The following is a 22,091-nucleotide window of genomic DNA, read 5'->3' as shown; positions in this document are numbered from 1 at the left end:
AAAAAAAACCAATTATGTGGGAATGCAATTATTAAAATATATTTTAAATAAATTAATAGACCCCCAATATCTATCCATTGAACCTTTGGGCTTCTGTGAACCCCAGATGAACTCCTGTGTTAGGGGGTAGCTGGGTGGCTCAGTGGATTGAGAGCCAGGCTCTGAGACTTACCATTCATCTACCTTGGAACCAATACACAGTATTGATTGATTCTAAGAGAAGGTAAGATTAAAAAAAAAAAAACTCCTGTATTACACCTATTTTAACTTGTGGACTATGTACTTCTTGCCTGGTTAACAGCCTCCTTTTTAAAAAAAAAACCCTTACATTCTACCTTAAAATTAATACTAAGAACTAAAAAGAGTGGCAAGGGCTAGGCAATGGGGGCTAAGTGACTTTCCCAGGATCACACAGCTAAGGAAGTGTCTAAGGTCATATTTGAACCCAGGACCTCCTGTCTCTTGACTTGGCTCTCAATCCACTAAGTCACCTAACCATAATAGCCTCTTAATTGGACTCAGACCTCTAGTCTTTTCCCAGCTGCCAAACTAATATTCCTAGTGTAACAAAAGTCAAGAGATTCAAAGTTCAAAGGTAATGTAAAAGATAATCTAACTGAACCCCCTAATTTTACAAATGAGAACTGAGACCTAAGGAGTTCAAGTGACTAGTCCAAGGAAACACAGGTAGCATGTTACTACTTTGCTCAAGAATCTCCAGTGACTGCTAGGAATAAAGCCCAAAGAAGTCTATACATACTAAATATATATAGTATATCACTTTTTATGTTTGGAAAGAACTAGAAACAAGCCCATCAATTGGGGAATGACTGAATAAATCATAATAAATGAAAGTAACATATTGTGCTATAAGAAATAACAAACATGATGAATATTGAGAAGGATGGAAAGACATATAAAGTGATGCAATGGAATAAATAGGCCAGGAAAACAATATACACAACGTCTACAATCAATCCAATCAACAATTATTAAGCACCTACTATAGGCTAGGCATTGTACTAAGCACTAGGGATACAAAATGAGGCAAAAGACAGTCCCTGCCCTCAAAGAGCTCAAAATTTAATGGGGGGAGCCAACATGCAAATAAATATAAACAAAGATAAATAGGAAATAATCAACAGAGGGAAGGCACTGGAAATATGAGGGCTTGGGGAAGGTTTCCTGCAGAAGGAAAGATTTTAGCTGGAAGCCAGGGAGGTCTTCCCCAGAGGGAAGGTAGGGAAGCATGCCACATATGGGAGATGGTCAGAGAGAATGCTGGGAGCAGAGAGATGGAGAGTCTTAGCAGTGTCACTGGATCAAATAGTATATGTTAGGGAGTAAGGTATAAACAGACTAGAAAGGTAGGAGATGGATGGCTTATGAAAAGCCTACAATAATGCCAAACAAAACATTTTATATTTGATCCTGAAGGCAATAGGGAGCCACCAGAGTTTATTGAGTAGGGGCATAGATGGCATAGTGGGACCAAGGATTCAGGAAAATCACATTGGTGAATGCATTGGTGTAGAGAAAGACTTGAGGCAGACATACCCACCAGGATGCTATCAAAATAATCTGTGTGTGCATTGATAAGGGCCTGCACTAAAATGGTGGCAATCAGAAGAGAGAAAGGGGCATATATGAGATGCTGCAAAGGTGAAACTGACAGGATGTGGCAAGAGATTAGATATGGGGGGAGAGTGAGAGAGAGTGAGTGGTCCAGGATGACTTCTAGACTGTGAGCCTGGGAGACTGGGAAGATGGTGTTGCCCTCTGCTCCCACACTCTGAGGAGCCTGGGTTTTAGGGGGAAAGATAATGAGTTCTGTTTTGGACATGTTTGGTTTCAGATGTCTCCTGGGCATCAAGTTCCAAATGCCTAAAAAGCAGTAGGAGATATGATACTGGAGGTCAGCAGAAAGACTGGTGGATAGGAGGATGAAGTTATCACCATAGAAATGTTCATAAAATTCATGAGAACTGATGAAATCATCAAGTGAGGTAGTATAGAGGAAGAGTAAAAGAAGGCCTAGGACAGAACCCTTAGAGACAGAGAAGGGGTAGTCAGATGAGTAGGAGGAGAATCACCAAAAAGCTGTATTCCAAAAACATAGAAAGAGAGAGTGATCCAAAGTGTCAAAAGGCTACAGAGAAGCTAAGGAGAACAAGCATTGATAAAGACCATTGGATTTGGCAACTAAGAAATCATGAGTAACTTTGGAGAGAGTCGTTTCAGTGGCATAATAAATAATTTAATGGAAAGAACTACCACAAAATAATCAGTAATAAATGTAGTAAAATCATGAAGACTTAACTTGGTCCCAAAGAAGAGATATGAAAAGATACTTCCCATGCCTCCTTTCTGTGGATGTGGAATACTGCATTTAACCTCAGATTTTTTTCTAATCTATTGATTTAGTGGAATTTTTTTCTTCCTACTTTAAAAAATGTTTTGTTGTTTTAAGGGGTAGCTCTCTGGAAGGGAGAAGGAAACAGGGAAGACATCTAGGCAATGCAAAACCAAAGGATATTAATAAAAGTCTTTTTTTTAAAAACAAACTCTAATGACCTCCCTCTTGCCTCTGGGATCAAACAGCACTAACTTCTCTTTTTGTCATTTAAAGCCCTTCTAAAAGCAGATAGCACATTACTTACTTTTCCCTTGTGGCCAAAATGGTATACTTATCATTCTCAGTACATAATATTCTATCTCTATGTATTATCTTTAGTACAAAATGTTCTATCGCTAGCCTTTACATAGGTTGTCCTCCCATCTGTGGATCACTCTCATTCCTTATCCCCACCTCTAAGATCTCCAAGTTCTCTTCAAAGCTCACTATAAATGTCACTTTTTTCTTGAATCCAGTTCTTATCAGTGCAATACCTTCTACTCTCAATTCCAATACACACAATCACTTTGTATTTATTTGGTGTATATCCTAAATTTACCTATCAGTGGAAAAGCCACAGTTCCAGTAGAATATAAGCTCCTTGATAGCAAAGACTACTTGTTTTTTGTCTTTGTATCCCCACCATCTAGCACAGGGTCTGGCACACAAGTAAGCCCTTAATGCCTCTTTACTAACTAAATGATAATAGTTCCAAGTCTCTCAAAGTGATTACATTGGTAGTTAACATTGCAAGGTAGGATTTGTAGTCAACAAATATTTTTTAATCATCTCCTCTGTGCCAGGCACTTTGCTACATACTGAAGATGCAAGGAAAGGCCAAAAAAAAAAGTCTCAGCTCTAAAGGAACTCATAATCTAATACCCAAATGAGGTACAAACAAGAGACATGGATGAATTGGAGACAATCTCAAAGGAAACTTGAAGGAGGATTAGGAAAAGTTCTTTAGAAGGTGGAAAGATCTATTATATTGTATTAAAGTTATATATTAATGTTATATTAATATCTAAAGGATCCCTCGGAAGGCAGGAGATGGAGATGAGGAGAGAGAAAAGTTCCATTCATAGGCTCCTATATCATTTGGAGTTAGCATATTAAGCTTCTATCCCAAATGTTCATACAGCTATTTGTGCCCAACTTGCACTAGAACCTTCTGAGCTCTTATTGGTCTGATTAGCCATGGATGACACACTATACATTGACATGGTGATGTTATTTTGGTCCTCTTTGAGTTCAAAGAACAAGAATCACCAACCACTCCAACCAGCATAAGTAAGTCTAAGACTTTGAACAATGGAAATACAATTCCCTAGCAGTAGGAAGTAGAATGAACAAAGGGAGATGAATTTTTACAATTCAAGCAAAGAAGAAGTGGTTCTACAGGCTTTTCAGACATCCTGAACACACAAATTCATGACCCAATACTTGAAATCCTATCTGAAGGGTTTTGCTTGGTTGGTTTTATTGGGAATTTGGAGCAAAACACTGCGTATTCTGTCCTTTGGTGCTCAAACCACAACTGGAAAAAATTATGTTTTTTCCCTTTGTGGAAGAAAGAAAATAAAATGTTAAATCCCTAGGATCTCTGGTAACAAGTCTAGGCTGGTTGTGAAATAATCCACAGAACCATTGGACTCAGATCAATTTCAAGTGAAATCCTATTATATATTAAAGGTTATCTGTATCCTCTGGAATTCTAATTAGCCAAGTGATTTCTGATCCAGTGGAGGACAAGCCCCCTGGCTACATGAAGAAGTTACACGCTAAATTGAGCCATAGTTCAGAGTTCATTAATAAATGTTACATAATCCTGACCTTCTACATAAACTATTTTAGCAATGAAATATCTAGGGGCAATTATTTAAACAAATACAACTACACAGACATTTTGAATTTTTTAAATAAAGCTGTTCTCATTTAAAATTTTTTATTGGAGGGCAGCTGGGTAGCTCAGTGGATTGAGAGCCAGGACTAGAGATGAGAGATCCTAGGTTCAAATGTGGCATCAGATACTTCCTAGCAGTGTGACCCTGGGTAAGTCACTTGACCCCCATTGCCTAGGCCTTACCACTCTTCTGCCTTGGAACCAATACATAGAAGGTAAGGGTTTAAAATAATAATAATCATAATAAAATTGTTTTATTGATGACTTTTTTGTTGTTTTATTACTCATTTCTAAATATCCCTTCTTCCTCCCCTATCCAGAGATATCCATTCTAACAAAAGGGGGGGGGTTACCAACCAACGTATCAGCTGTATGCATTAATCTCCCACCTCTGCAATGAAGGAAAAATGCAATCATTCTATTATCTTAAAGATTAACCATATCATTTTCTTCCTACTTTAAAAAAATTATAATCAATTAATCATTTCAAAAGCAGATGTCTTGCTCACAAACAGAAAATCAAAAATTTCCCAGCAGAAGTGACCTTAGGAATCAACTAATACAATCCCCTTATTTTACAGATAAAGAAACAGAGGCCCAGAGAAAAATAATTTGCTCCAGAAGTATGACCAGTTCTAAAACCCAAATCTGATTGAAAATCCAGTGTACTTTCTACTAAACCATCTTTTCCCCGTTAGTCAATTCAACTGAACTTCAATTTCCTTTTCTGTAAAATGGGAATAATAATATTTACATTAATTCCCTGCCTCATAGGGATGTTAGGAAGAAAAGTGTTTTCTTAAACCTCAAAATACTAAAAAAAGGTGAGTTATTATTACAATCTCTGGGGCTTCAAGCAATTTTCATAATTTATCATCTACAAAACAGGGAAAATAACTGCACCATGTATGTTATCATATGGGTGAAAAGGAAATAATATACATAAACTGCTTTATAAAATGAAATATATATATATAACTTTTGCTTAGATGACATAAAATATATCTCTAATTGCTCCAGTGTTCATAAAGTACTGCTCATGATTTTAATTTATATCAGATACCATGAACTGTAAAACTGATCCTTTTTAATTTAATTTAATCTGGATTGTTGGTTATAAAATCAAAGTTTATGAGGGATAGAGGTCATCTAATCCAATCCCCTTGTTAGACAGATAAGTAAACTGCAGATAAGGGAAGTTAATGAGTCCAAGATTATATAAAGTCATAGAAGTATGAAAGATAGATTTAAACATATGTCCTTTGACTGCAAAGGAAGTATTTCCCTCTGTATGGGTGTTTTAATATTATTCCTTCCATAGTATTCAGTACAAAAAGTAGAGGGTAGATTTTCTACATTCCTTAGTATCATATGCCCATAGACTTTCATCTCTAAATTATGTTGCCAACTGCTCTTAGTGTGTGCTAAGGTTTTTTTGCGTTTTTTTTTTTTAAGTGAGGAGATGAGTGGAGGGAAGGGAGGGAAGCCTTGCATTGTGCTAGTAAACACTTTACAAATATTATCTTATTTGATCCTCACACAACCCTGGTAAGTAGGTATCATTATAACCCCCATTTTATAGCTGAGGAAACTGAGGCAGACAGAGGTTAACTGACTTATTCAAGGTCACCCAGCTATTAAGTGTTTAAAGCTGGATTTGAACTAGGATTTTCCTGATTCCAGTCTCATCTCTCTATATCCACTGTGCCACCTAGCTGGCTTGGCCTAAACCCAAGAGTGAAGGAATTCTAGTGTGAAAACTCTCCAGGCAACATATAAGTCTTAATGAGTCGTCTGAAGCACAGAGAGGTTAATCTACTTGCTCACAATAACAGTTATCATTTGTCAGGCTCAGAATTTGAACCCATATCTTTCTGACTCCCAAATCAGTCCTTTATCTCATCATTCCATGTTGCTTCTCCATGCTAAGTATGTAGCATTAAAAACAGTCTCATATGGAGGTTAGCTAAACCAGTGTCCATATTCCATCTTCTTGATAGCTTTCAGATTTTCCCACAAAAAGGCAGAATCATATTTTAAGCAACTGGACAGCACAGTCAGGATATACTCGTACTGTTCCTGTAACTGCATCTAATTCAAAATCTTTCCTTCCCCAAATACTACAGGCCATTCGTTAGATTGAATTTGTGGCTATATACTTTCAGATTTACATATTTACTCATTTTATGTGTTTAGGCGTTTGTTAACTCTTGTCAGCACTTTGTTTTTAGAGTTAAATGTCAATAAACCCATTGGATTCAGTGTTTCTCACTGTTTTTTTTTTAACAACTTAATCTATTTAACTGGCAGTTAAAGATGGCCTCCTCTATGCCAACACATTTTCAATGATGGCTGGTATAAGTAGTCTTGCTATTTCCTTATATCCACTTAGCTTTTTTTCTCCTTCTCCCTTTCCTTCTCAGTGAAATCATTTGCTTGAAAAACAAAAGTCACTCCATCTTCCAACTCCAGAAATTTTCACTGGCTGTCTTCGTGCCTGGAATGCTCTCTCTCTTCATCTCCACTCTCTACCTTCCCTGATTTCCCTTAGTTAAAAACTCATTTCCTGGGGCGGCTAAGTGTCACAGTGAATAGAACACCAATGGAATTGGGAGAACTTGGGTTCAATTCTGGCCTTAGGCACTTCCTAGCTGTTTGACCCTGGGCAAGACACTTATTACCATTTGCCTAGTCCTCACCTTTCTCTCTTAAGAGTTGCTACTAAGACAGACAGTAAGGTTAAAAAAAATCTGCCTTCTAAAGGAAGTCCTTCCCTGTCCATCTTAATTCTAGTGCCTTCCTTCTGTCAGTTATTCCCATTTTTATCCTATATATAACTTGAGTATACAGAGTTGTTTGCTTGTTGTCTCTTCTATTAGACTATCCCTACCACTACCACTCAGGACCTTTTCCTCCTTTAAGGCTCACACAGTTCACATCTATCATCCAATCAAAATTCTGGTAACTTTTGTCTACAAATCTCTAGGACATTTCCCCCCCACACACACCCTTCCTTCATCAATTATTTCAACTCTTTGGCTCCCAATTTTAACTTTTCTCCAACTCTTGACCTCATATGAGGTGACTTCAATACACATACTAATACTTCCTCCAAATTCCTGGGTCTATAACAGGAAGTCTATGTATAAATGTACCTCCTCCACATTTATGAACTCTGAAATTCCCTTCTCTTGTCACAGTCTATTAGGTTTCCACCCAATACCAAAATCTCCTCTCTGTCCACACTATGACCTCCAATCTCTTTACACTTCAATTCTCTTGGTCTAATTCCTCTGTACTAACCACTTTCTCTCCTCTTTCTCTCAACTTGACCCCTTGGTGAAACCAGTTCAACTCTACACTCTTTTCTTGAATTCCTGGCTCTCTCATGTCAGTGATTGTATACCCTGCCAAGTTTCAGCTTTGGATCATTCCCATCATGTGCTCTTACACGTATGCTACTGAACAAAGGTTGTGAAAATTGCTCAATCATTCTGATTGGGTCCACTACAAATTTGTTATATAATCTCAACTGGACCCTCACTAAGGTTCTTCCCAAGCTTTTTTTTTTTTTAAACCCTTACCTTCCTTCTTGGAGTCAATACTGTGTATTGGCTCCAAGGCAGAAGAGTGGTAAGGGCTAGGCAATGGGGGTCAAGTGACTTGCCCAGGGTCACACAGCTAGGAAGTGGCTGAGGCCAGATTTGAATCTAGGACCTCCCGTCTCTAGGCCTGGTTCTCAATCCACTGAGCTACCCAGCTGCCCCCCTTCCCAAGCTTTTTATCCCTTTTCAAGTCTCCCAAAGCTCCCCCTCCTATATTCCCTTCTCAGCTAACAACTATGGAGGAAATGGATAAAATCTGTGTGCTGTGATTTTAGGGAAGACTACTTAGAGATCAAAGAAAGATAACTACAGAGTTGTATAGACAGACCTTCATCCTGTATTTTATTCAACAGGACAAGCCCACAAATTTTATCTTGAATAATACCTCCAATATCTTAGAAACTTCCTGCCCCATCTGGATATTATGATGAGATTGTTTAGAGACCTTCTATATCTCTAGTCCCACACCAAGATGGTCTGATGAGCCTAACTACAGGGAAAAATCTCTATTAGAACAGGCATGATCTTAGGGAACTCATGAAACTACAAAGTTAACAACATTAAGACATTCTCAGACAAATCACCTGACATCTTTTCCCTATAATTCAACCTCCCAAATAAGGAAAATAGCTTAGTAGCCTCATCTAATTGGTTCCTTTTGCCACCTTTAATGTGGACCTAAAGCTGTATAAAACCCTACATTTTTGTGAATCTCCATTTTTTCTCTACAAATTTGCTAGTTACCTAGCCAATGCCCATCAACTGATGCTTTTTAAACTTTTATCTTCTAACCTTGCCTTGGAAATTTTTTTTGCACCCTTTTACTTTTTATTTTAGTAACTCAAAGAGAGAAAAGCAAGAACTAGGCAATTGGGGTTAAGTGACTGCACAGAGTAAAATAGCTAGACAGTGTCTGAGGCCAGATTTGAACCCAGGTCCTTCCAACTCCAGGCCTGATGCTCTGTCCACTGAACCATCTACTGCCCCTGCCTTTTAATTTATTGACATCCAGTCAAGTGGACGAACTTGGTGAGGAATTACTCTCCTGGATGATCTTAGGACCTTTGGGTTGAGGAATGCCACAAATTTTACCCAAAAAATTGAAGACACCCTCTAAGAGATACATCTTCTCTCCTTTTCTGTATGTTATCACCTCTACCCCTAAATCCTCTTTAACCCACCTCATAAAATGAAATAGTGCCTCTACTTGCCAATACCGACCCCTTTACCTGGGCTCTTACCCAGGGCTTAGCATAGTGCCCCACACATAATAGGCACTTAATAAATGTTTACTGACTATTTGGAGCTAGAGAAGGTTGACTCTGGTAGCATCTGGGAGGCAGAGTGGGTAGAGTACTAGGCCTAAAATCAGTACAGCTTGAGTTCAACTATAGCTTCAGATACTTATTAGCTATATGATCCCAGGTAAGTCACTTAACCTCTGTCTGCCTCAGTTTCCTTAAGTATAAAAACAAGGATAAAAAAATAGCATTTACTGCCCAGATTTGTTGTGAGAATCAAATAAGATACTTGTAAAGTGCCTAGCACATAGCAAGTGGTATAAGGGAAGGAGGAATGTATAGTTCTACTATGTGCCACCCATTGTGCTAAGCACTTTAAAATTTTTATTTTATTGATTTATTTTTACCAACTGCATGGTTTAACAAATTTCCACATAAGATTTCTGAAGTTATATAACCAAACTTGTCTCCCTACCTTCCTTCCCTTCCGGAGCTAGGAAGAGATTCAATCTGGATTATACATGTATTATGCACAACATATTTCCATATTGATCATTTTTGTTAGTGAATAATCATATAAAATCAAAACCCCCAAAAGAAAACTCAAATAAAGAAGTGAAAAATCCTATACTTTGATCTGCATTTATACTACAGCAGTCCTTCTCTGGAGGTGGAGAGCATTCTTTGTCTTAAATTCCCCAGAATTGTCCTGGATCTTTGTGTTGCTATAGAGTAGCTAACTCTTTCACAGCTGATAATTCCACAATATTGCTGTCACTGTGTACAATGTTTCCCTAGTTCTTCCTTAAGCACTTTTACAAATATTATCTCATTTGATGTATATCAATGTTAGTCACTATTATTATTGTCATCATCATCATCATCATTATTATTTAACTGGTTATTGGGATTTTTGCTAAATCTCAGAAAGCAGCTTGGGGACCAAGTTATACAAAAATATGTATAGCAGCTCTTTTAGTGGTGGTGCCAAGTTAGAAACTGAGGGAATGTCCATCAATTGGGGAATGGCTGAACAAGTTGTGGTATATGGTTATAATCAAATATTATTGTGCTATAAGGAATGATAAGCAAGATGCTTTCAGAAAAACCTGGATTTACAAGAACTGATGCAAAATTAAGTGAGCAGAACCAGGAGAACATTGCACATAGTAACAACAATACTGTATGATGATCAACTATAAATGACTTACTTATTTTCAGCAATACTATAATCTACAACAATTCTACCAAAGGACTCAAGATGAAAAATGCTATTCACCTCCAAAGAAAGAACTACTGGAATCTGAATACAGATTGAAACATGCTATTTTTTCACTTTATTTTTTGGTGAGGTTTTTTTTTTTTTATCTATGTATTCTCTCACAATATGACTAATGTGGAAATAAGTTTTGCATGATCGCACATGCATAACCTATATCAAATTGCTTGCTATCACAGAGAGGAGGGAAGGAAAGAGAGAACTTGGAACTCAGAATTTTAAAAACAAATCTCAAAAAAATTATTTTTATCTGAAATTGAAAAAAAAGGAAAAAAAGAAATATAGTAGCCTGGAATATTGAGAGATTAAATGACTCTTAGTTATAAGTAGAACTAGAGCATTATTGATTCCTAAGGCCAGTCCTTAAGCTACCAGGTCAGAATGCCTCTCAAAATAATGGGGAAAAAGAGGCAAGATGATGTTAAAAATCTCTCCTAAATCCAAGAATTTCTTTCAGCTTTCAAAATAGCCATCAACCTGTGATTTTATTGGTGTAAGAATTCCCACCATCAACAGATCTTATAGTCTTAGAGAACTCAGGTATGTTATAGGTTAAATAGGTTCCCCAACCTCCCAATATGCCCTTCTGGAATGCAAACTGTTTGTAAAGTGGGGACTACCTACCTCTAACTTGTTTTGCCTACCTATTTTGGAAGCACTTGGGGCTGTTCCTCATGGTTTTGCCCTGCCTCTTCAATTCTACTTTAGTCCTGGAGGCGTCTTCATATAGGAATAGAAACCAAGAGGCTAACTTCTATTTTGTGTTTTTTTGTTTAAAACACTGGCCTTGATCTTCTAATCTTTTCTCTGGGCATCATTTGAAAATTATCTTTTTGTGTTTCACAGTCAACACTGTGCCCTGGGACCAGAGGATTCAAGAGATGGGGAGGAGCTTCTCATTTTATGGATGAGGAAACAGAATCCAAAAGGTGATATGAGTTGCTTAAAAGTAAGCAGAGGTAATAACACAGGTAGAGGAAAAACCCAAATCAGGTCTCCTGCCCTTTAAATCTGGCTTTCCTTTCACTATTTCTCACTAAAATCTCAGGTGATTCCATGAAATGCTGGTCACCAAATACTCCCTCAAAACTATAAGGCATTCTTGTTAAGAACCTCCCTTTTTTAAGGACATCTGCAATGGCTCCTCAATGCCCAGGGTTAGACAGTCACTGTGCCCAGTGGTGAGATTCCATTCAGGTCTTCCAGACTTACAAGGATGCCTCTCTCAAGCATATCCTTGACTGTGTCCCACCTACCCCCATCCTTGCATTCCCTTTGTGCTTGTTGCTTTATTCTGGCAAGACCAGGGTTTAAGAATCAGAAGGATGGCAAAGAAAATACTGTGGCACTTGTCTCTGCCTCCAGAGCTATAAGACTCTTTGGGGAGGAAGAAAGAGGGAGGGAAGGATATAGGTGGATGTTAAACTCTCCTTCTTGAGAATATAGCACCAGAGATTCTGCTCTAGAAAGAAACTTATAGAACATCAGATAGTCCTAACCCCTGGTCTTACAGATGAGGAAACTGAGGCATGGATGTATAGTGACTCTAAAGGGCAACTGAATCTATCTCTTCCTGCTTCCAAGGCTAATGCCCTATTCAATAGACCACAAAAATACCAAAATGCATCTGCCAAAAGGTTGAGATGACAAAATATTAGCTACCATTGGCAGATGATGGCAGTAAATCAATTCAAGGCTGCTTTGGCCACTTATCCAGGGACACCAATTTCTTCTATATCAATATCCCAGGAACATCTAATTATAAATCACAAAATCATAGCCTGCTAGAGTTGCAAATAACCTTAATGATCAATGGGTCCAGACTCACAGAGAAAACTGAGGCCCTCTAGAAGGGCTTATTTCCAAGGACCATCTGGGGAGTGAGGCAACAAAGTCCAAATCTTTCTTTAAAATCTAAATATTAGTATTTTCTTGGAAGGCACAAAAAGGCACATAGGGAAATTATCTTCTCCATATAATGGAGCAGTGGGGCATACTGAAAAGGGCACTTAACTAAAAGACATCTGGGTTCATGGCCTGCAATGACATTGGTTTGACCACTGTCATTTGATCATATGACAATGAGTTTGGGTTGTGAGAAAAAAAATTTTTTTGTAAACCTTAAAAGTGCTAGAAAAACCTGAGCCGTTCTTATTATGGGATGAAGTCTTCCTTTCTGTTTTTGACTGTGCCTGCCTTGAGCAACCTGGGCAGGAGGATGGATGCAGCAGGGAAGGGAGCATTGGCCAAAGTCTAAGCTCACTCAGCAGTTACTTGACCTTTAATCCCCAGAGGCTGTGAACTAAAGACAGCAAGGAGTCTGGGAGACAAAAATAGGTGCAACAGGGCAAATACCTAGTTTTTGCAAGCTAAGCACAAGGGAGAAGGGATTGAGACAAGGAAAATCATTAATTAGAATGAACCAGGATTTATGGAAGGGGGCAATAGATCAAAGAGAATGGAACAATTAAGGATGGAAAGAAGACAGAATTGGTTTTAAAGGGAAATAACCAGACTGGAGGTATAGTGCAGGGAAAGAAGACAGGAAGACCTGGGGCCAGAAAACAACAATGAATCAATTAAATGCTCAGAAAGGGAAAGGAAAAGCCAGGGATCTCAAATTCGCCTCGTTTGTTTTTCCTCCGTACCACTCTACAAAAGGTGCTTACGTCAAGACTAGAAGATGCACCCGCAGTTCGCAGGTGGGAGGGAGGATCTGCACCCCCTTTTCCCAGCCCTAAAGGCCTTAGATCCGACCTCGAGTATGTCTAAGAAGAAGGGGATTGTGGGAATACTTCTGAGCAGCGCTGGGCACTCGGTGAAGGGGAGGGGGCCGGGGCTGGATCAGAGCGCCAGAAGTGGAGAGCTTAAATCTGGAAAATGTTTTCAGGGGAACCTACGGGCACCAGTGCTGGGCCAAGGGGAGTTAGGGGGAGGTGTTTCAGGGATCGGAGGAAGCTGGGTCCCCACCACCGCCTCCCTTCTTTCTTTACCAAGCGCAGGTCTTGGGGTCCGTGCACCACCACGGAGAGGTTGTCAATTAGGTCCTCCATGTCTCCAACTGCCACTCGGGGATCTAGGGCTCGTGATTGCGGAGGGCCTGATCCCGTTAAGTAGCAGCCCAGCACCAGAGCCGGAGCCGAGTTGAGGGAGGAGGACTCGGGTTCCGACGCTAGATAGCATGGGGCGGGGCTCCCCTCTGCAGAGGCGGAGGGCGGGGGAAAGGCGGGGTTCATCGCTGCTGATGGAAGGAGGCTGGTTCCTCTCGGCTCTAACGGAAGGTACAGCCATGTGGAGGTTCTCTCTTCGTAGAACTCCGGAGGTCGCTTTGTTTACTTTCTGACTTCTCTATTGGATTATAAACTCCTTGATGGCAGGAATTACCCTTTAAAAAACATGTATTTATTTTCAACATTCACCTTTTGAAAAATCGCAATTTCTCTCCCACCTGGGCCCTCCCCACATCGTTTGAGAAGGCAAGCACTCTGAAATCAATTATTCATTTAAAGTCATTCAGAATATATTTCCATTCTAGCCAAGTGGCCAAAATAAATAAATAAATAAATAAATAAAAGGAAAGGAGAGGAGAGAAGAGAGGAGGAGAGAGGAAAGGAGCGGGGGAAAGGGAGGGGAGGGGAGGAGGCAAGAAAAATGAAGAGTGAAAAAAGTTTACTTTCATCTGCACTCAGTTCATCAGTTCTCTCTGGAGGTGGATAGCATTTTTCATCATGGGGGGAGTAACTAAATCTTTCACAGTGGGTCATTTTGTTACAATATTATACAGTGTTCTTCTGGGTCGACTCACTTTGCAGGAGTTCATGTAAGTCCAGTTTTGTTTTTTGTTTTTTTGTTTTTTTTTAAACCATTGTCCTTGGCAAAGATAGTTTTGCCATTTCCTTCTCCAGTTCATTTTACAGAGGAGGTAACTGAGGCCAGTTGGGTAAAAAGATTGTACAGGGTCACACAGCTAGTCTGAGTTCAAATTTGAACTTCCTGACTCCAGGCCAAGCACTCAATCTACTATGCCACCTAGAATAATTGTTTTGTTTTGTTTTTGTTTTTTGTTTTTGTTTGTTTTTTAAAGAGAGAAAGAAGGTAAGAACCAAGGATAGATGAAAGTAGTGTGGAAGAAAAATTATACTCCGAGTTATAGGCCTTAAATGTGCAAGAAACAATTTTTATTAATGTAATTATTTTTCTAAATTCGAGCATTATTCCATGAGAGAGAGAGAGAGAGAGAGAGAGAGAGAGAGAGAGAGAGAGAGAGGGAGGGAGGGAGAGATTCACAGAGAGAAAATGAGAAAGCAAAAGAAGCATTCCCTGGTGCCCTAAGATGTCTCTACCACAAAATATTTTTCAAGTAACATTTAGAGAACAAAGAAAAGTTCATGATATGATAAAACATAGTTGCAAACTCAAGGTAAGGTAAAAGTTAACTTTTTGCTTAATCAGTCCTGAACAATAGTTACTTAATCTTAAGAATCAATCTTAGAGTTCAGCCATATAGGCACACTCCCATCAAAAATTCTTTCCAATCCCCATTCCCTCCCTCATACCTCCCCCCCGCCCACTACAAGCTGGACACAGTAATGAAGAGACTGCTTTAGATCGATGTGGTCTTCCCTTAAGGAAAGGGGGAAAGTTATATTTCTCTATTCTAAGTCTAGTTACCACTCAATTCATTTTCATTTACCATTTCTTCCTTCAAAGTTTGATTAAGTACTGACAAAGTTTTTTGGGGTTTTTCAATCTGGCAAGTCTGGAAAGGATTGTAAACTGAAGAAATATTTGTTATTTAATATCTTCAGTTCAACTAAAAAGGACATTTTAATATTTTAATAGTGGTCAAACTAAAATTTATATAGCACTTTTAAGGTTCACAAAGCACTTTATGAGTACTATTGGTCCTCATAGCAATCCTGGGAGGAAGGTACTATTATTATTCCTATTTTATAGATGAAGAAATTGAGGGAGATAGTGGTTAAATGAATTCCCCAGGGTTACACAGCTGGTAAGTACCTAGGGCAGGATTTAGAACTCAGGTCTTTCTAATTCTAAGGCCAGTGTTATATCTACCAAAACACCTAGCTACCTGAGTAAGAAGATCACTTTGAGCAAAAAGTATTGGGAAAGGTTCTATGTAAAAATGGTAAGACTGGATTAAATTACTTATAAGAGTCTTCTCTACTCTAAATTTATGACCATATGATCTTTCTCTCCTAAAGTCTTCCCTCCTCTGAACTTCCTCATTTCCATTTCTCTAATAGGTATTATCACCCTTCTAGTCACTCTGTTTCATAAGCTTGGTACTATCTTTGATTCTTCCCTCTCTCTCCATCTTGATATCAAAGCAGTTGCCAAATATTGTCAATTCTAACTCCACTTCTTACATCTGTCCTTCTCATGACCAATAGCATAGTTCAGATCCAAATTACCTCTCTTAAATTATAATAATGGTATCATATTTGGTCCCCACTCTTTCTCCTCTCCAAGCATTCCTTCATATAGCTGCCAAAATAATCTACCTAGGTCTGAATAGGTAACAGCCTTACCCAAAAGCTTTATCATCTTTCTTTTTTAAACCCTTATTTTCTGTCTTAGTAAGAACTCTAAGATAAAAGGGCAAGAGCTAAGCAAATAAAGTTAAGTGTCTTGCACAGGGTCACCTCAGCTTGGAAATATCTGAGGCCAGATTTAAATCTGAGTCTTCCAACTCCAGACTTGGTGCTCTATCCACTGTGATACCTAGCTACCCCCTATTTCCTCTTCCACAAAGTCCTTAGACTTGCAATAGAATCTTGAGGGCAGGGACAGATTTGTTTTTGCCTTTAATTTCCTAGTATCCAGTGGGGTGTATAGGGTGCTCAGGGAGGGGTAGTATCTCTGGTATGGAGGGCTTGCCATGCCCTCCTAGGGCAGCTCTCCAGCCTCTGACCCCCACCTGACACCCAGCTCTCACTTGTGGCTCCCAGTAGCTGCTAGCATGTGGCAGCAGCCACACTCCGGACAATGGCTTCGACAGGCTGGCTAAACCTTGTGAGGGTAGTCATTGGGTCGTCGACCCCTGGTGAACCAGGGCTTTGCTCACCCAGCATGTGAAGACTGCTTCGGCGGAACAGGCAGAAGAAATCAATAAGAAGGTTCAACGGCTGAGATGGCGATGCAGCAAAGCACTGTGGAGTGCTTAGAGCGTGTTGGAGCACAAAAGACAACACGCCCATCCAATGCAGCTGAGGAAGTCTCCAGACGTAACAATTTTTTGTGCCAATGGTCCCAGGCTTCCAACGCCGAGAGAGTGGGACTGTCTCTGTGCATCGACTTTTCCACTTAAATCTCTTTCACGCACAAGTATCTTTGTGCACGCTCATTTATCCTAACCTCGTCGACCCTCTTCAAGACCTGGGGCAATGGGGGAGTGACGATGCAACAGGTGGAGGTGACCACTGGCAGTTGTAGTCATGATCCTGCACGTAGGCGGCCCATGGACCAGTGGTCGCTCGGCCCTGTGGGCAGCAGGGAAGTTCGGCAGCATCCTGGGCGACTGAGCAGCCCTTTCTAGGACAGCACTGCTCACCCTAATCAAGGGAGGGGTCTAGAAAAGGTATCCCAAACATTGCCTGCCCTACAAACACCCGGTCAGCACACCATGGCTGGCAGGTCATCCCTTTAAGCAGTCGAAATCAAAAGAAACAAAATACAAAGAAACTCCTACTAGGAGCATGGAACATCAGAGCATTACTTGATAGAGAGAATACCCCAAGACCTGAGAGAAGAACAGCTCTAATTGGTAAAGAACTGGCGTGATATAACATCGACATCGCAGCCTTAAGTGAAACAACGCTTACCAGAAGAGGGATCACTCAGTGAACCCACCACTGGATATACCTTCTTCTGGAAAGGTAGAGCCACAAATGAAGACAGAGTTCACGGTGCTGGCCTGGCTATCAAGACCAGTTTGCTCAAACAGCTGCCAGACTTGCCTGTGGGCATCAGCAAGAGGCTCATGAAGATCCCTTTGCCTCTCAGCAAAGACCTGTATGCCACAATCATCAGCGCATATGCCCCTACACTGACCAGCACAGAGGAGACCATCGAGCAGTTCTACTCTGACCTGAGTGCCGTCCTGCACTCAGTGCCCACCAATGACAAGCTGATACTACTGGGAAACTTCAACGCCTGTGCTGGCCAGGACCATGAAAGATGGAAAGGAGTGCTCGGCAAACACGGCATGGGCAAAATGAACAACAATGGACTACTGCTACTCAGCAAATGCTCAGAGTTCGAACTAACCATCACAAACACTGTTCAGAATGGCGAACAAATATAAAACAACGTGGATGCACCCACGATCAAAACAGTGGCATCTCATTGATTACATCATTGTACGCCGGCGAGCCATCCAGGATGTAAAGATCACCAGAGCCATGAGAGGAACTGAATGTTGGACAGACCACAGATTGGTTAGAGCGACTCTTCAAATGCGCATTGCGCCTCCCCATCCAAAACGCGCCCAGACAGTTCGCGCATTTTACAACATGAGTTGACTTAGAGATCCATCTTATTTGCAAACATTCCAGTCCTGCCTGGACAACAAGCTGTCTGCCAAGGGACCACTCACTGGAGCTCAACCAAGAAATGGAACCATTTCAGACGCAGTGAAGGAAACATCAAAGGCAGTCCTAGGCCCCAAACAACGCAACCACCAGGACTGGTTCGATGAGAACAACACTGCTATTGAAGATCTATTGAGCAAAAAGAACAAAGCCTTTATGGAGTGGCAAAATAACCAAACTCTGCTCCTAAAAAGGACAGATTCAAGTCTCTCCAAGCCACAGTGTAGCGTGAGATCAGGAAGATGCATGACCGATGGTGGGAAAAAAAGACAGAAGAAATCCAGCCTTTTGCTGATACAAAAAACTACAAACAATTTTTCAGTGCCCTCAAGACTGTCTATGGGCCATTAAAACCCACCACCACTCCCTTGCTATCCTCTGACGGTGACACTCTCATAAAAGATAAAAAAGGCATCAGCAACAGGTGGAAAGAGCACTTCAGTCAGCTTCTCAACCGACCCTCTTCAGTCGACCAAAGCGCCCTTGACCAGACCCCCCCAAAACCGCACCATTGAACAACTTGACATCCCTCCTTCAATAGAGGAAGTCCAAAAAGCCATTAAACAAATGAGTGCAGGCAAGGCACCCGGTAAAGACGGGATCCCAACTGAGGTGTACAAGGCCTTAAATGGAAAGGCGCTCCAGGCATTCCACACAGTGCTGACCAGCATATGGGAAGAGGAAGACATGCCCCCAGAACTCAGAGATGCCTCCATCGTAGCCCTATACAAGAACAAAGGCTCACGAGCAGCCTGTGACAACTACAGGGGCATCTCACTACTCTCCACTGCTGGAAAGATCCTCGCCCATGTTATACTCAACAGACTCCTGTCATCTGTTTCAGAGCAGAACCTGCCTGAATCACAATGTGGCTTCCGAACAGATCGCAGCACCATCAACATGGTCTTCACGGTGAGGCAAATGCAGGAAAAATGCCTTGAGCAGAACCTAAGTCTCTACATTGTCTTCATAGACCTGACAAAGGCGTTCGACACAGTGAACAGGGACACATTGTGGGTGATCCTCAGCAAGCTCGGTTGCCCAGCAAAATTCGTCAAACTGATCCAGCTCTTTCATGTCGACATGACAGGGGAAGTCCTATCTGGTGGCGAGACTTCCGATCGCTTCTACATCTCCCATGGTGTGAAACAAGGCTGTGTCCTCGCTCCGGTACTATTCAACCTATTTTTCACCCAAGTATTATGACATGTTGTGATGGATCTAGACCTGGGCATCTATATCAAATACCGACTTGATGGCTCACTATTCGACCTTTGCCGCCTGACTACAAAAACAAAGACAACAGAGAGACTTATCCTGGAAGCTTTCTTTGCAAATGATTGTGCTCTCATGGCCCACCAAGAAAATCATCTTCAAACCATTGTGGACAGGTTCTCCACCGCAACAAAACTGTTTGGACTATCAGCCTCAGCAAAACAGAGGTGCTGTTCCAACCTGCACCAGGGAGGCCAACTAACCAGCTGTGCATTACAAACAACGGCACACAACTTTCTAACGTCAACACTTTCAAGTACCTGGGCAGCACCATTGCCAACGACGGGTCCCTAGACCACGAGATTAATGCCAGGATCCATAAAGCCAGCCAGGCACTTGGGCGGCTGTGCTCCAAAGTCCTCCAACACAGAGGTGTAAGCACTGCGACGAAGCTCAAAGTATATAACGCAGTGGTCCTTAGCTCGCTCCTGTACGGTTGCGAGACATGGACACTGTACCGGAAGCACATGAAGCAGTTGGAGCAATTCCACCAACGCTCCCTCCGGTCAATCATGAGGATTCGATGGCAGGACCAAATCTCCAATCAGGAAGTCCTCAACAGAGCCAACTCCACCAGCATCGAAGTCATGGTCCTCAAAATCCAGCTACGATGGTCTGGACACATCATCCTCATGGACCCACAGCGAATACCAAGACAGGTATTCTATGGTGAACTGTCAGCTGGACTCAGGAAACAAGGCCGACCAAAGAAAAGATTCAAGGATCAGCTAAAGTCAAACCTGAAGTGGGCTGGCATGACACCAAAGCAACTAGAACTTGCTGCCTCTGACAGAAGCAGCTGGCAAAGCCACATTAACCATGCCGCCGCCACCTTTGAAGATGAGCGACATCGACGTCTTGCCGCTGCGTGTGAACGCCGACACCAGGCCACAACCGCACCTCCCGTAACAACTGGCGTCCCATGCCCCATGTGCCACAAACTCTGTGCCTCAGCCTTTGGACTCCAAAGCCACATGAGGGTACATCAATAGATGATAATGCACAAAGACAATTGTCATTCTTGGTCACCGAGAGACTACCACTACTATCTAGTAGTATACCTTGCACTTAGTAGATCTTAATAAATGTTTATTAGCCAGCCAGGCCCGTCTTTCTTTGACTCCTCCAGTGGTTCAGATTCAGGATTGGAATAAAATGAGATATTTCACATTTAACAAAAAGTTTACTTTCTATTCATGGAAAGGCTATCCAACATGGATGATGTTGGTGCAAGTGGATACTCCCTTCTTCTTGTAATAAGATATGCCAGGGGGCAGCTGGGTAGCTCAGTGGATTGAGAACCAGTCCTAGAGACTGGAGGTCCTAGGTTCAAATCTGGCCTCAGATACTTCCCAGCTGTGTGACCCTGGGCAAGTCACTTGACCCCCATTGCCTAGCCCTTACCACTCTTCTGCCTTGGAGCCAATACACAGTATTGACTCCAAGAAGGAAGGTAAGGGTTTAAAAAAAAAAAAAGAAGATATGCCAGATCAAGAAGGCATGCTGTCACCCACCAGTAGAGAGTTCATAAAATTCCCAACTCCTGATAGGGCAGGACTTTTTATGCCATAGGCCCCATTGAAGCTGTGTCAATATCTGCACCCTTAGTCTCCTGGACCAATTAAGTTCTTAGGGCAATTTCCTTGCCTTTGAGGGAGAAACCAACTTACTCTAAATAACTGAAATCTTCATAGGTACACCAAAACTAGTTGGTTCTTCAAAGAAGACAATAACTTCAACACACATAATTGGGGAAGGAGTACACCCCAAGCATGAGAATGGATTTTCACAAATGAAACAAATGGAAGAAAGACAAGACAACATCAGACTAGCATGCTGTTCAGTTTGTCTAGAATAAAGAACAAGAGGATGTACTGTGAAATAAGTCAGAAAATTAGATTGGAATTCAGTCTAAGTCCAAAAGTTCCTTCTTTAGCTGTTAATAGTATTTTTATCATGAGTCACTTGGGGTTATCTTGAAACCTTGTTTTGCTGATATTAGTTTAGTACTTCACAGTTGATTATATTGCAATATTTCTGTTACTGTCTACACTGTTCTCCTGTTTCTGCTCACTTCACTTTGCATCAGTTCATCTAAGTCTTTCCAGGTTTTCCTAAATTCAATCTGATCATCATTTCTTATGGAGCAATAGTTTTCCATTACAGCATTATACTACAGCTTGTTCAGCCATTTTCCAATTGATTGACACCTCCTCAGTTTCTAATTCTTTGCCACTACAAAAACAACTGCTTAACATATTTATGTACAAGTTTCCTCTATTTCTGATCTCTTTGGGATCCAAACCCAGTAATGGTATTGTTGGGTAAATGGGTATGAATAGTTTTGTGGCCTTTTGGACATGATTCCTTATTGCTTTTCAGAATGATTGTATTGGTTCACAATTCACAATTCGCAGCACAACAGTTCATCCCTGTCCCAATTTTCCCACATTCCCACATTTCCAACATTTATCATTTTCCTTTTTGTTTATATAGCCAATATGATAGGATTCTTTTACATCCTTAGCACAGTACATATTGGTACTTAAGTAGGTGGGTTTTTTAAACCTTTCCCTTCTGTCTTAGAATCTATACAAGGAAAACCATCCTCATAATTGCCTATATCAATAACCAAATTAACAGAAATTATATGATTATCTCAATGGATGCAGAAAAAGCCTTCAACGAAATACAACACCCATTCCTTTTGAAAACACTAGAAAGCATAGAAATAAATGACTCATTCCTTAAAATAAGTAGCATCTACCTAAAACCATCAG

At 40.8% G+C, this 22,091-nt stretch overlaps 1 protein-coding gene across 3 annotated transcripts in view; it reads right to left on the bottom strand.

Annotated features, from left to right (window-relative positions):
• Positions 1–13,689, bottom strand: part of SORD (sorbitol dehydrogenase) — a 69,434-nt gene extending 55,745 nt beyond the window's left edge. The window contains exon 1 of one of the 3 annotated variants that reach the window (XM_056810383.1): positions 13,417–13,689. In XM_056810383.1, the coding sequence (XP_056666361.1) occupies positions 13,417–13,659 (243 nt within the window). In that variant the 5' untranslated portion in view covers positions 13,660–13,689. The remainder of the gene's footprint in view (positions 1–13,416) is intronic. The other 2 variants (XM_007472472.3, XM_007472473.2) reach the window with 2 other exon arrangements.
• Positions 13,690–22,091: the final 8,402 nt, after the last annotated feature.

This window comes from Monodelphis domestica, chromosome 1 (genome assembly GCF_027887165.1).
Source record: "Monodelphis domestica isolate mMonDom1 chromosome 1, mMonDom1.pri, whole genome shotgun sequence".
Lineage (NCBI taxonomy): Eukaryota > Metazoa > Chordata > Mammalia > Didelphimorphia > Didelphidae > Monodelphis > Monodelphis domestica.
Note: the sequence above shows the minus strand (reverse complement) of the source record. Positions and strands in the feature narration are given on the sequence as shown.